Source organism: Aquarana catesbeiana, linkage group LG03 (genome assembly GCF_042186555.1).
Source record: "Aquarana catesbeiana isolate 2022-GZ linkage group LG03, ASM4218655v1, whole genome shotgun sequence".
In the NCBI taxonomy this organism is placed as follows: domain Eukaryota; kingdom Metazoa; phylum Chordata; class Amphibia; order Anura; family Ranidae; genus Aquarana; species Aquarana catesbeiana.
Window position 1 is genome coordinate 60,270,549 of NC_133326.1, and position 12,677 is coordinate 60,283,225.

Genomic DNA, 12,677 nt, shown 5'->3' on the forward strand with positions numbered 1-12,677 from the left:
CAGAAAAGTAATCAAGTGGAAATCTTCCAATGGGAACACTAGTTCTGGTGAGCTGGGGGTCTCCAAGGAATTTACTTAATTTGCTGGGAATTCATCTCTCTTCCTGTTTGGCTATAGGACAGGAAGTGAAGGGAAATCTCTGCAATGTGACCCAGAGGGCAGGAAAAAATACATGACAGGGTAATAACCCTCCCTTGCTCTATCCAAAATGAAAAAAAAAAATGTTTTGCCTTTTAGTTATACTTTAAGTTTTGCTAGGAAATGGGAAGTGTCAGCTAGAGGGCTCCCACCTAGTTCACTTGTTCTACCCTCTCTGACTTTTAGTTATCTCTAGGACAATCTCCAGCTGGTTTCTTTTTAGGCACAGTGTTGCTAAACACATATTTAAATTGGGATATGGAATGCAAGTGTAGAATAATGTTTAGCCAAAAGCTATCCTTTTTTTTTTTTTTTTTTTTTCTTGCTTTCTGTATTTCCCTTGAATAACCAGGACCACAAGGAAATGTGATCTTATGCTAGCCTGTTATGATGTGGAACCCTGCACCTTAACCACAGATGCTGTGTGGCCCAACCATCAGCTTCCTAGCAACCAGTGACGCTGTGCAACCTGGTCAACAGCATCCTAGCAACCAAAGGACAGAGGGAGTGGATCGGGAACATACATGCCCTCTTCCCTTGCATACCTAGTTGCAGTCCTTGCCTTGGTCAAGTGCATGGAGCCAGGGACAAGTGCCTTCAGTTAAGGCTCACTAGTAAATTCTCTTGCTAGCTGCCTGGCTGAACAGTGGTTGAAGGATGGGTTGTGCACACTGATGACCATGCTAATGCAGTTTGCAGACCACACAGAAAGATGGGACAAAGTTCTACAATCACTTTGTCCCATGGGAAACATGAGCAACCAAAGTAAGAGTTTGACTACTTCTCTAATAGGTTCAGTGGTTATTTAATGTTGTAGAACTGGGGTGTCAAACTAAATTCCATTGTTGGCTGCAACAGCATTATGGGTGCCCTCACGGTTGTATCTATAAGAGCCCCCCACCATCAGAGGTTGAGAGTCCCTCAGCGGGACCTGGGAAGCGGAAAGTGCAATGTCTGGAGGAGGACCAGAGGAGGGCTGTAGTCTGCTGAATGTTGAGATCAGGGGAGGCGGAGATGAGGGAGTGCTGCGGCTGCACAGAGAGGCGCAGGACCTGTACAAGGAGTTCTGTACTCCTCTCTGCTGCTGACTGCTGAGATATGGGGAAGGGGGTGAGAGGCGGAGATGAGCCTCTCCATGGCTGAACGGAGAAGCGCAGGAGTTCTGTCGTCCTCTCTGCTGTTGACAGCTGAGACAAGGGTGGGGTCGCTGCACGAGAGGTGTGAGGGCCACATGAAATGTTCTGGATGGCCAGATTTGACCTGCGGGCTTTGTGTTTGACACGTGCTGTAGAAACAGAACAGTTAGATTGACTACTTCTGCTATAAGAATGATTTCTGGCGCGTTCGCACAGCCGCACGTGCAGAGCCCGCCAGGAAGTCGTCACTGCGCTAATCACAGCCAGTGAGACATTTTCCCGATGTGCGGCTGCAGAGATCGGGAAATGTCTCACTGCCTGTGATTAGCGCAGTGCAGTGCCGACTTCCTGGCGGGCTCTGCACGTGCGGCTGCGCAAACGCGCCGGAGCTCATCCCTTATTCTGCTATAACTCTGAAAGGCTTTTATAGTCTAACCTCCATATAATGGCCATATTGAAAAGAGTTGGTGCTTACCAGTAGGTACTTTGAGAGTCAGGGCTTCACTGGTACAGGAGATAGACTGTAATATCGCCCTTTTACAACACCCAAAAACCTTCCTATGTAAGGAAAAACGAAATGTGACAATGCCTGCTAGCCTCTTTTATGTGTTTTTTTTTTTTTTTTTTTTTTTAATTTTTTTTTTTTTAATGCATTAGAAAAGGATGTTGACGTGTACTACCTGTGTCGCAAGAGCCCATTAAAACTACTTTCTGTATGACACTGCTCACCACCATTATTCTCCGGATCTCTCTTCTTCCCAATTTAACAGCTTTTTTTTTACAGTACAATATGAGAAGTGCAGAGCACTCTGACTTTATTTAGTTTAGAATTGTATGCAAGTCATGGCCGCAAAAAACATCAATGCAGGAACATCTTATCTTCCTACGACTTTAATAAAAATTGTTATAAAGTATATAAAGTTATAAACTTTAGTAATAATTGACCCTGACTCCGAAGAAAATAGACATGTAACTCTTTTCCTCATAGCTACAGTCTGATCTATTCAAAGTATTGAAGTGGATCTATTGTCACGAGTGCGCTGTGTGTTTTATCTTCATGTAGACCTTGGTGATATTGTTGCTGGATTGTATTAGTCATTTAAAACGTCATTAAAAAGTAAGCTTTTTATATTGGAACAAAAATCGCCTCTATCATCTGGTTACAAAGTTCTGGTTTCTCCCAAAATGTGTTTTTTAATTTTGGGCAGAGTGGGGGAAGAGTTGGAGAGTGTTTAAAAATCTCCCCTCCCACCCAATAAAAAAAACCCATATTCTACAAGAGGTATGTATATTAGAACCACATGTCAGCATTGTATTGCTGTAAATGTCTGTATGATAGAAACTTCCCTTCAAGTCTATTCCAGGAAACCGTGTCGGACAGAATAGGAATCTCCTTGATGGTTGCACAAAAGGACTTTAAAACCGGGGATTGCATCCAAAAAAAATGTATCACCTTAGTATATTGCCCATCCATAGAGCTGTTATTTTTAAAAGTTGTCCATTTAAACCAATATGAATGTAGTAGAAAAAACTTTTTAAATTCAGTGTAAGCCAATCTAGTGTAGGAATGGTTAATTGCCTAGTATGGGATTAGTCAAAGCTGTGTTGAATAATAATAAAATAGTAAATCAGAAAACCATAGGTCTTCCTTTGTTGGATAATAGTACTGACAGATAAACAAGGTCTATTGTAGTTCCATAAAGATTTTAAAAGGTCAGGTTGGAAAACCATTGAAACTGTGATAGGTATTTGAAAAAACAGGATCACATAAATATTATAACTTGTGGAGGATATGAACTTTTATGTCCTATCTGTTTGTACAGGGGAGTTGGGAATTTTCTTTGTACTGCAAGTTGTTGATAGAGGATAGATGTCTAGTTGTAAAGCACTGCATGAACTGTTGGTGCTATATAAATCATTAATAATAGTTGTAGTACTCTACTCATTTATAGCAGAGGTCTCCAAAATGCAGCCTGCGGGCCAGATGCAGCCTTTTGTTTGCCTTTATCCAGCCCATGGGGCCCGATTCCTTCCCCCGGAACCCGACGAATGGGACACTAGTCCCCATCCTACTGCTCACAGGTGTTGTGTGTTTTTTTTTTTTTTTTTTCCTTTTCTTTTTTTTAGTCCCACTGACCAAGCCCTGAGGCATTTAGCAGTATAGTCAGTGTTTATCTGGTGCTCCAGATGGAGTAATCCTTAGGGGTATAGTCTGTGGCTGTAATAGCTGGATGGTGATGTATCCATAGAAAGGGGTATTACGGGTTAAAAGGGAAGGCAGCCATCCTTCAGAGTGTCCAGAATTCTGCAAGACATGTAGGGAAAAAACAGGGAGGGGGAGGCGCCGATCTGAGTGTAGTATTCAAATTATGACTTTAATAGAATAAGATTAAAAACACTTACAAGATGATAGAAGATTCATGCTCGTCAAAGTAAAGTGCAGTCCTGGCATTCCACATGGCTCTGTGGATCCCACCACTGTTCCGGATAGCTGGAAAGGATTGAGCAGCTGGCTGGAATGGATCAGTGTTTCTCCAGGACCAAAGGAACCAAGCAGCTCCACACACACCAGCATGGACCGTGGAACGGGAAGTGATGTCACTGGCGTCTGTACCTAGGCAGGGCTGGAATCTTGTCAATCAGGGCTGCAGTGATGAGAGGCTACGCGCTCGGAGCTGACTGCTCCTTCTATTGGCCTGCTGCCCTCTAGAGGAGGACAGCTATATATACACAAAGAAGAGTATGTGGGTGTGGCCGTGGAACTGGAACTTCCAGCAGACCAATCAGTAAACAACAAATTATAGCAAGGGGCAAGGTGAAGCAGGGGTTAACAGTTTGGGTTGACAAAATATATTTAAATATAGTGATGGAGCCAGGCTGTAGTGTAAAGAATTAATAATAATAATGCCCTGAGGCATTGTTTACTCCCACTGTAGCTGAACCATTTTCTACTCCCACAGGCCGCAGTCCTTCCTCTAATGAGAAAATATATATATATATATATATATATATATATATATATATATATATATATATATATATATATATATACCACGCTATCCCTCTATCCCTTTTAAAACAAAGAAAGCAGCCAGCACAGCAGAGGATCAATAATGCAGAGTGTAACATACAATAAAAAAGTGCAGCGCTAAGAATATTGAAAGTCTCAGATACCTACTGAGAATAGTAAATATACATGTACAGTGACTGTGCAAAAAACATATGAAGATAAAATCATATGAAAAAAAAAAAAGTGTAAATAAAAGTAAAAATGAGTGGACAAAAGATGGTAATCACTACATCAAAAAAATGTCCTTGATGGCATAGATATCAATTATAATCTCATTGTTATTGTCCATAAAGAAATTAATGATGGTGATCCAAAAGGTGAAGTAATACATGTTATATAAATGTGACTTTAGTGAAGAAAATTGATAGGAATATGTGGTGGCGGATCTCCTAAAGGCTTACCGGAAGGATTGAACCCAGATGGGTATATACCCACTGGGTCAATCAGGCTTGAATAATGTTGGACCCGGAAGGCAACTGCCACAGAAGACACGATTTCCAGGGGACCAGAAAGACTTCCGATGATGTGTTAAAGGAGTTTACCCAAACAGGTCAAATATGTATAGAGGAAGACGACGACAGGAGGGCACGTAGCGCAATTCCGTAAAAAACCCACAGCTTGTTTATTAAAATGAAAGAATAACACTCACATTTCTGACGATAAAAAAAGCGCTGACAGTTAAAACAATGGCAGTATCAGTGGCATTAGTAGTCCTGATGCCACTGATTCTGCCATTGTTTTTACTATAAGTGCTTTTTTTATCGTCAGAAATGTGAGTGTTATTCTTTCATTTTAACAAACAAGCTGTGAGTTTTTTACGGAATTGCGCTACGTGCCCTCCTGTCGTCGTCTTCCTCTATACATATTTGACCTGTTTGGGTAAACTCCTTTAACACATCATCGGAAGTCTTTCTGGTCCCCTGGAAATCGTGTCTTCTGTGGCAGTTGCCTTCCGGGTCCAACATTATTCAAGCCTGATTGACCCAGTGGGTATATACCCATCTGGGTTCAATCCTTCCGGTAAGCCTTTAGGAGATCCGCCACCATATATTCCTATCAATTTTCTTCACTAAAGTTACATTTATATAACATGTATTACTTCACCTTTTGGATCACCATCATTAATTTCTTTATGGACAATAACAATGAGATTATGATTGATATCTATGCCATCAAGGACATTTTTTTGATGTAGTGATTACCATCTTTTGTCCACTCCTTTTTACTTTTATTTAGACTTTTTTTTTTTATATGATTTTATCTTCATATGTTTTTTGCACAGTCGCTGTACATGTATATTTACTATTCTCAGTAGGTATCTGAGACTTTCAATATTCTTGAGCCTCTAATGTCTGAAGGACAGAAAACTGTCCTGTTGTTCAAATAGTTTGGAGGCCCCGAATTTATTGGGATAGACTTTTTTCAGAGAATTTAGGCCGTTAGGTATGCGGGTAAAGCTTCACTTCTATCTCTTTCAGTTCTATAACTAGCAAGCTTCCCAAAGACTGGAGATTCAGCAGGTGAAGTATCGTCGTGTACAACGAGCCCTCACTTTCCATTTGAGAAGGTTCATTGGGGTTATTAATACGTAGAATATATTGTTGGCATACAGTGAAATTTTGTAATCAGGGTTTTAACATGGATATTTGGTCTTGTATTCACAGGCATTGTGCTAACAATGCTTTTCTTCCCATACAACTCAATAGGAAGAAATATGTTTGGGTGAGAGCATGGATTAATGTCATTACATCTTATTTGCTAACTGTATTGGCACTAGGGTTGTCCCGATACCGATACTAGTATCGGTATCAGCACCGATACCGAGCATTTGCCTGAGTACTTGTACTCGGTCAAATGCTCCCGATGCGTCACCCGATACCTGGACAGTCAGCGGTGATCGGTGCCTGGGGGAGTTGCAAGCTTCTCCCCCAGCGACTTTCAGCTGCTTTAGTGAAATTTATACAGCGGTGATCAGTGCTTGTAACTCCCACACACACGATCACCGCTGACTGTCCCCGCATCCTCCTCCATGCCATTCTGCTGTCCCCCTCCGTTCTTCCTCCATGCCTCCTTCGTTCTGCCCCTCCGTTCTGCCGCTGTCCCCCTCCGTTCTGCCGTCCCTCTTCCTTTTCTGTATGGACAGAGTCAGCTGACTCTGTCCATTCACATAACTGAAACATTGTAACCTCCTCTGATTACAATGTTTCAGTTTATGAATGGAGTGGAGCCGCTGTCTTCTCTCCATTCATTTTCAGTGCAGCTGAGGCTGCAGAGAAAGGGACTGGGAAATCTTTATCCTCGGTCTCTTTCTCTGTCTCAAGGGGGAGATATCAGGGGCCTGTTAAGACCCCTGATATCTCACCAAAGCCCCCCAACAGGGCTGATTTAAAAAAAAAACACATATTGCAATAAATAATAAAAAAAAATATTATTGTAAAAAATAATAAAAATGTAAATAAAAAACACAGACACCGTCCACCCCCTCCCCTCCTGAAAAAAAAGAAAGCATTGTTAAAAAAAAAAACAAAAAAAAACAAAACACTGTCATGTGACATTAAAAAAAAGTATCGGTAATCGGTATCGGCGAGTACTTGAAAAAAAGTATCTGTACTTGTACTCGGTCCTAAAAAAGTGGTATCGGGACAACCCCAACTGGCACTCTTCTCCTGATTTTAGATATGCAGGGTCATATAAATGTAGATTTCAGGTAACTATATAAACTGGTTTTAAGAAAAAAAAAAATACATTTAATGATTTTTTTAATGAATAAATAGCTGAACTGAAGAGGTTCTCAGAATTTGCACAGTGTTCTGCATTATAAAGTACATTGAATGTCTCCTTGTATTTGCCTAGAATATATGTGTATGTATCTGAAATATTCAAACCTAGTCACCTTGTTTTCTTATAAGGAGTATTTATTTTCAGCAAGGTCATTTTCTGCATTAGAGCACTAATTACTAGACATGTGCATTTGTTTTAGTCCGAATTTCGGGTATTTTCGTTATCGTTTTAACAAACAAACGATAACGAACGTGCAGAATCCGAAAACCGAAAGATCGGACATAAACAAAATGCTTTATTTTGGTTTTCGTTGCGACAACAGTTTGATATAGATAGGAGATTTGACATGACGCTGACAATAGTGATCTGTGTCCATCGAACTTGTGGTCGAATGTGCCTAACCTTAGCTCTATTAATCCAAGATTAGTCTACATAGAGAGAAAAGATTTGACATTATAGAGACAATAGCAAAAAAGGCCGAATGTGCCTAACCTAACTCTATTAGTCCAAGATTATTCGACATAGAGAGAAAAGATTCGACATGAAGATTCGACGAAGCAGTCGCCGCGAGCGGACATTTATGGTCAAATGCTCCGCCCATAGGCTATAGAAGAATTCTAATGTTGGTTGACTAGTAATAATAATTAATAAATATAATTATTACTAGTGTCATACAACATTAGAATTCTACTATAGCTTGTAGGCGGAACATTCGACCGGAAATGTACGATTGCGGCGTCGTACAGTTTAGCTGCTCCGTCGAATCTTCTTAGAACATTCAACAGACACCATAAGCCTTCAATGACTGATTTGACCTTAATTATTTCAGATTTTCGAACAAATTCTTTTTTTAACGAAACAAAATAAATAAAAACTAATTTCGGGAGTAACTAAATAAATTTATTTTTCAGGCGAAAACGAAATTCCGAAACAAAATATTTCAGTGTGCACATGTCTAACTGCAGTACTATCTTCAGAGCTATGAACATTAAACTGTGCCTCGCTGTTTCACAATGTTGATGATTTTTTTAAAGCTATGTACTTACAAATATTGCATCTCCTTGTATATAAATTATGACACCACATCCCAAAATCTATGCAATAGGAAAAACTGAGACATAAAGGGACTCTAGAGGTGCATACATTTTCTCAATTTAATGAAAGCATTTACAAACATACTTTTTTTGTTTAAAGTCCATAAAAATTTATTATACACCTTTTTTTTTTTTCCCCCCATATATTTTAAACAAAAAATACATGTTTTAATCATTGATCAGCTTAAATTACCTTCCTCAATTTTTTTTTTTTTTTTAATGGGCTTTTCTTAAGATTAAACCTCCATTTTGTAAAGCTATGTACTATATTGTTAAACATACACAGCAATAACCTGACACTTGTGTGCACAAATTATACAATTTTTTAATTTCTTCTTGCAGCTTTTAAGTGAAAAAATCAGTGGAGCGGAAGGAACAAAACTTGACAATGATTTCCAAGAAATGGAAAGGGTAAGACAAATGAAATAATTTAATAAGTACATAGAGGTACATGTATGTCATTGGACATTGCGATCTATGTTGGCATCGTTTTTGACAGTCTCACAAGGATAGAGGTGGGCACCAGCTGCTGGAATGCCTATGGCTTTGGTTTTGGTTTGAACATGTCAGGTGACTTCCTTAAATTCTAAGCGGATTCAGGAGATCCCACATGTACAGGTCTTAGGCTGGCCATAGATGGTTCAAATCTCGGCCGGTTCAGCAGGAACTGGCCAAGATGCGAACCGTGTGTGGGCAGACTGAATGTAGCAAGGTGATCAGACAAATTGGGTACAACTAGGCTGCCGGATTAATTTGTGATCATCGCTAGTGGTTTCTTTAGCCACTTGCAATAATCACTTCTTCTTCATCTTCTCGCTGGGAGCAGACAATTGCTTGTCAGGAGGGATTCCTCTGTCAGCACTGTCTTTGACAGTCTATGGCCTGCCTTAGAGATGTTACCTAGCATGCATTGTCTAGTGCAGGGGTCTCAAACTGGCGTCCCTCCAGCTGTTGTGGAACTACAAGTCTCATTATGCCTCTGCCTGTGGGAGTCCTGTTTGTAATGGTCAGCCCTGCCATGCCTCATGGGACTTGTAGTTCTAGCTGGAGGGCCGCCAGTTTGAGACCGCTGGTCTAGTGGATGCATACATCAGGTGAAAAAAAACTGTAATCATAGAGAAAAATATATATTTTGGTTGGTCACACATCTAAAAAAGAAAAACCCACCTTTATTCGAAAATCCTTCATAAAAATACACCTCCACAAGACCCAACATGTGAAATACAGCGTCTGCAGCTAACGTGTTTAGTGCTAAATCAGCGTTTAATCATAGCTCACGCATAGTGTTATGTCTTGTGGAGATGTGTGTTTTGTTTTTTGTTTTTTTGTTGTTTTTTTCTTGGTACCTCCAGCCAACAGGTGAAACTCTCTATTCTTCTTTTCTTATACAAAGATTTTAACGTTTTTGGTCCATCTTAACACATTAACCACTTCAGCTCTGGAAGATTTACCCCCCTTCATGACCAGGCTAATATTTGCGATACGGCACTGCATTACTTTACCTGAAAACTGCGCAGTCGTGCGACGCTGTACCCAAATAAAATGTATGTCCTTTTTTTTTTCCCCAAATATAGAGCTTTGTTTTGGTGGTATTTGATCACCTCTGCGGTTTTTATTTTTTGCGCTATAAACACAAAAATACAGACAATTTTGAAAAAAAACAATTTTTTACTTTCTGCTATAAAACATACCCAATAAAAAAATTTAAAAATCTAATTTATTTTTATAAATTTAGGCCAATATGTATTCTGCTACATATTTTTGGTAAAAAAAATCTCAATAAGCGTATATTGATTGGTTTGCACAAAATGTATAGCATCTACAAACTATGGGATAGATTTATGGAATTTATTATTTTTCTTGCTAGTAATGGTGATCAGCGACTTATAGGGCACTAAGTGACACTTTTTTGGGAACCAGTGACACGAATAAAGTGATCAGTGCTAACAAATATGCACGGTCACTGTATTGACACTGGCAGGGAAGGTGTTAATATCAGGGCCGATCAAAGGGTTAACTGTGTGCCTAACCTGTACTTGGTTAGGGTCGGTTCACACTGGGGCAACACGACAGCCGTCCTACTTTGGATCCGACTTTGCCCTGCGACATGTGTCCGACTTTCAATGAACGGGGATCCGACTTGGATCCCCGCCACTGTGTTTGGTATGAATCTTTAGGGGGAACTCTGCGCCAAATTTTAAATAAAAAAACGGCATGGGTTCCCCCTCCAGGAGCATACCAGGCCCTTGGGTCTGGTATGGACCTTGAGGGGAACCCCCTACTCCGAAAAAACGGCGTGGGGGGTCCCCCCAATCCATACCAGACCCTTATCCGAGCACGCAGCCCGGCCGGACAAGAATGGGGGTGGGGACGAGCGAGCGCCCCCCCCCCCCCCCCCTCCTGAACCGTACCAGGCCGCATGCCCTCAACATGGGGGGGTTGGTGCCTTGGGGGAGGGGGCGCTCTGCGGCCCCCCCCCACAGCACCTTGTCCCCATGTTGATGAGGACAAGGGCCTCTTCCCGACAACCCTGGCCGTTGGTTGTCGGGGTCTGCGGGCGGAGGGCTTATCGGAATCCGGGAGCCCCCTTTAATAAGGGGGCCCCCAGATCCCGGCCCCCCACCCTATGTGAATGAGTATGGGGTACATCGTACCCCTACCCATTCACCTAGGGAAAAAGTGTCAATTTAAAAAAAAACACTACATAGATTTTTAAAGTATTTTATTAGACAGCTCCGGGGGTCTTCTTCCGACTTCGGTGGTCTCTCCGGTTCTTCTCCACGCTCTCCGGATCTTCCTCCGGGCTCCTCCGCTCTCTTCTGCCGCTCTTTTGCTAAAGCGGAGGAGCCCGGTCTTCCGTCTTCTGCCCTCTTCTCTTCTTCTGATGTTGACACGACGCTCTCTCCGGCTAGAATGCTCTCTGTGCGCTCTGCTCTGACTTATATAGGCGGTGACCCCGCCCCCTTATGCCGTCACAGTCCCTGGGCATGCTGGGACTATGACTGCATAAGGGGGCGTGGTCATTGGGTGATGACCACAGTCCCAGCATGCCCAGGGACTGTGACGGCATAAGGGGGCGTGGTCACCACCTATATAAGTCAGAGCGGAGCGCTCAGAGTGCATTCCAGCCCCAGAGAGCGTCGCGTCAACATCAGGAGAAGAGGGCAGAAGGCAGAAGATTGAAGACCGGGCTCCTTCGCTATAGCAAAAGAGCAGAAAATAGCGGAGGAGCCCGGCAGAAGATCCGGAGAGCGCGGAGAAGAACCGGAGAGACCCCCGAAGAGAAGAAGGCAGCAGACCGGGCTCCTCCGCTATAGCAAAAGAGCGGCAAAAGAGCAGAAAATAGCGGAGGAGCCCGGCAGAAGACCTGGAGAGCGCGGAGAAGAACCGGAGAGACCCCCGAAGTCGGAAGAAGACCCCCGAAGCTGTCTAATAAATTACTTTAAAAATCTGTGTAGTGTTTTTTTTTTAAATTGACACTTTCCCTAGGTGAATGGGTAGGGGTTCGATGTACCCCATACTAATTCACATAGGGTGGGGGGCCGGGATCTGGGGGCCCTCTTATTAAAGGGGGCTCCCGGATTCCGATAAGCCCACAGACCCCGACAACCAACGGCCAGGGTTGTCGGGAAGAGGCCCTTGTCCTCATCAACATGGGGACAAGGTGCTTTGGGGTGGGGGGCCGCAGCACGCCCCCCTCCCCCAAGGCACCAACCCCCCCATGTTGAGGGCATGCGGCCTGGTACGGTTCAGGATGGGGGGGGCGCTCGCTCGTCCCCCACCCCCATTCCTGTCCGGCTGGGCTGCGTGCTCGGATAAGGGTCTGGTATGGATTGGGGGACCCCCCACGCCGTTTTTTCGGCATAGGGGGTTCCACTCAAGGTCCATACCAGACCCAAGGGCCTGGTATGCTCCTGGAGGGGGAACCCATGCCGGATTTTTATTTAAAATTTGGCGCGGAGTTCCCCCTCAAGATCATCTGAGCACAAGTCGCATGCCGAAGTCGGATCATGCGAGACGGCGATCCGACTTTGATCCGACTTCAATGATAGTCAATAGGCTGAAGTCGGATCAAAGTCGGATCAAAGTAGTACAGGGAGTACGCTCTGAAGTCGGAGCCACTTCAGTAGTGTCTATTAAGACGCTCCCATTCACTTAAATGTGAATCTCTTTCTGGGGCGACTTGAGGGCGTACAAGTCGGATCCCAAGTCGTCCCAGTGTGAACCGACCCTTACTGTGTGGGACGTGCTTGCACTGTGGAAAGGCAGACTTCCGTGTTCCTGCTTTGCCTTTGCAGAAACACAGGATCAATACCTTCCCCACTGGGAGAAGGCAGTCTGCCTTGTTTACATAGGGAGACCGCCGTTCTGCTTGCATCTCGAAACGATCGCCGGGTCCTGGGGAACATTGAGTCCACCGGACCTGCTGATTGGCTCCCGCTGTGTCCAATTACAGCG

The 12,677-nt window shown here is 43.1% G+C and overlaps 1 protein-coding gene across 2 annotated transcripts in view; it reads left to right on the forward strand.

Annotated features, from left to right (window-relative positions):
• The window catches only part of LOC141131384 (lamin-B3-like), a 278,047-nt gene that overhangs the window by 203,157 nt on the left and 62,213 nt on the right, over window positions 1–12,677 (forward strand). For both annotated transcript variants that reach the window (XM_073618578.1, XM_073618579.1), the window contains one exon: window positions 8,562–8,630. In XM_073618578.1, the coding sequence (XP_073474679.1) occupies window positions 8,562–8,630 (69 nt within the window). The remainder of the gene's footprint in view (window positions 1–8,561; window positions 8,631–12,677) is intronic.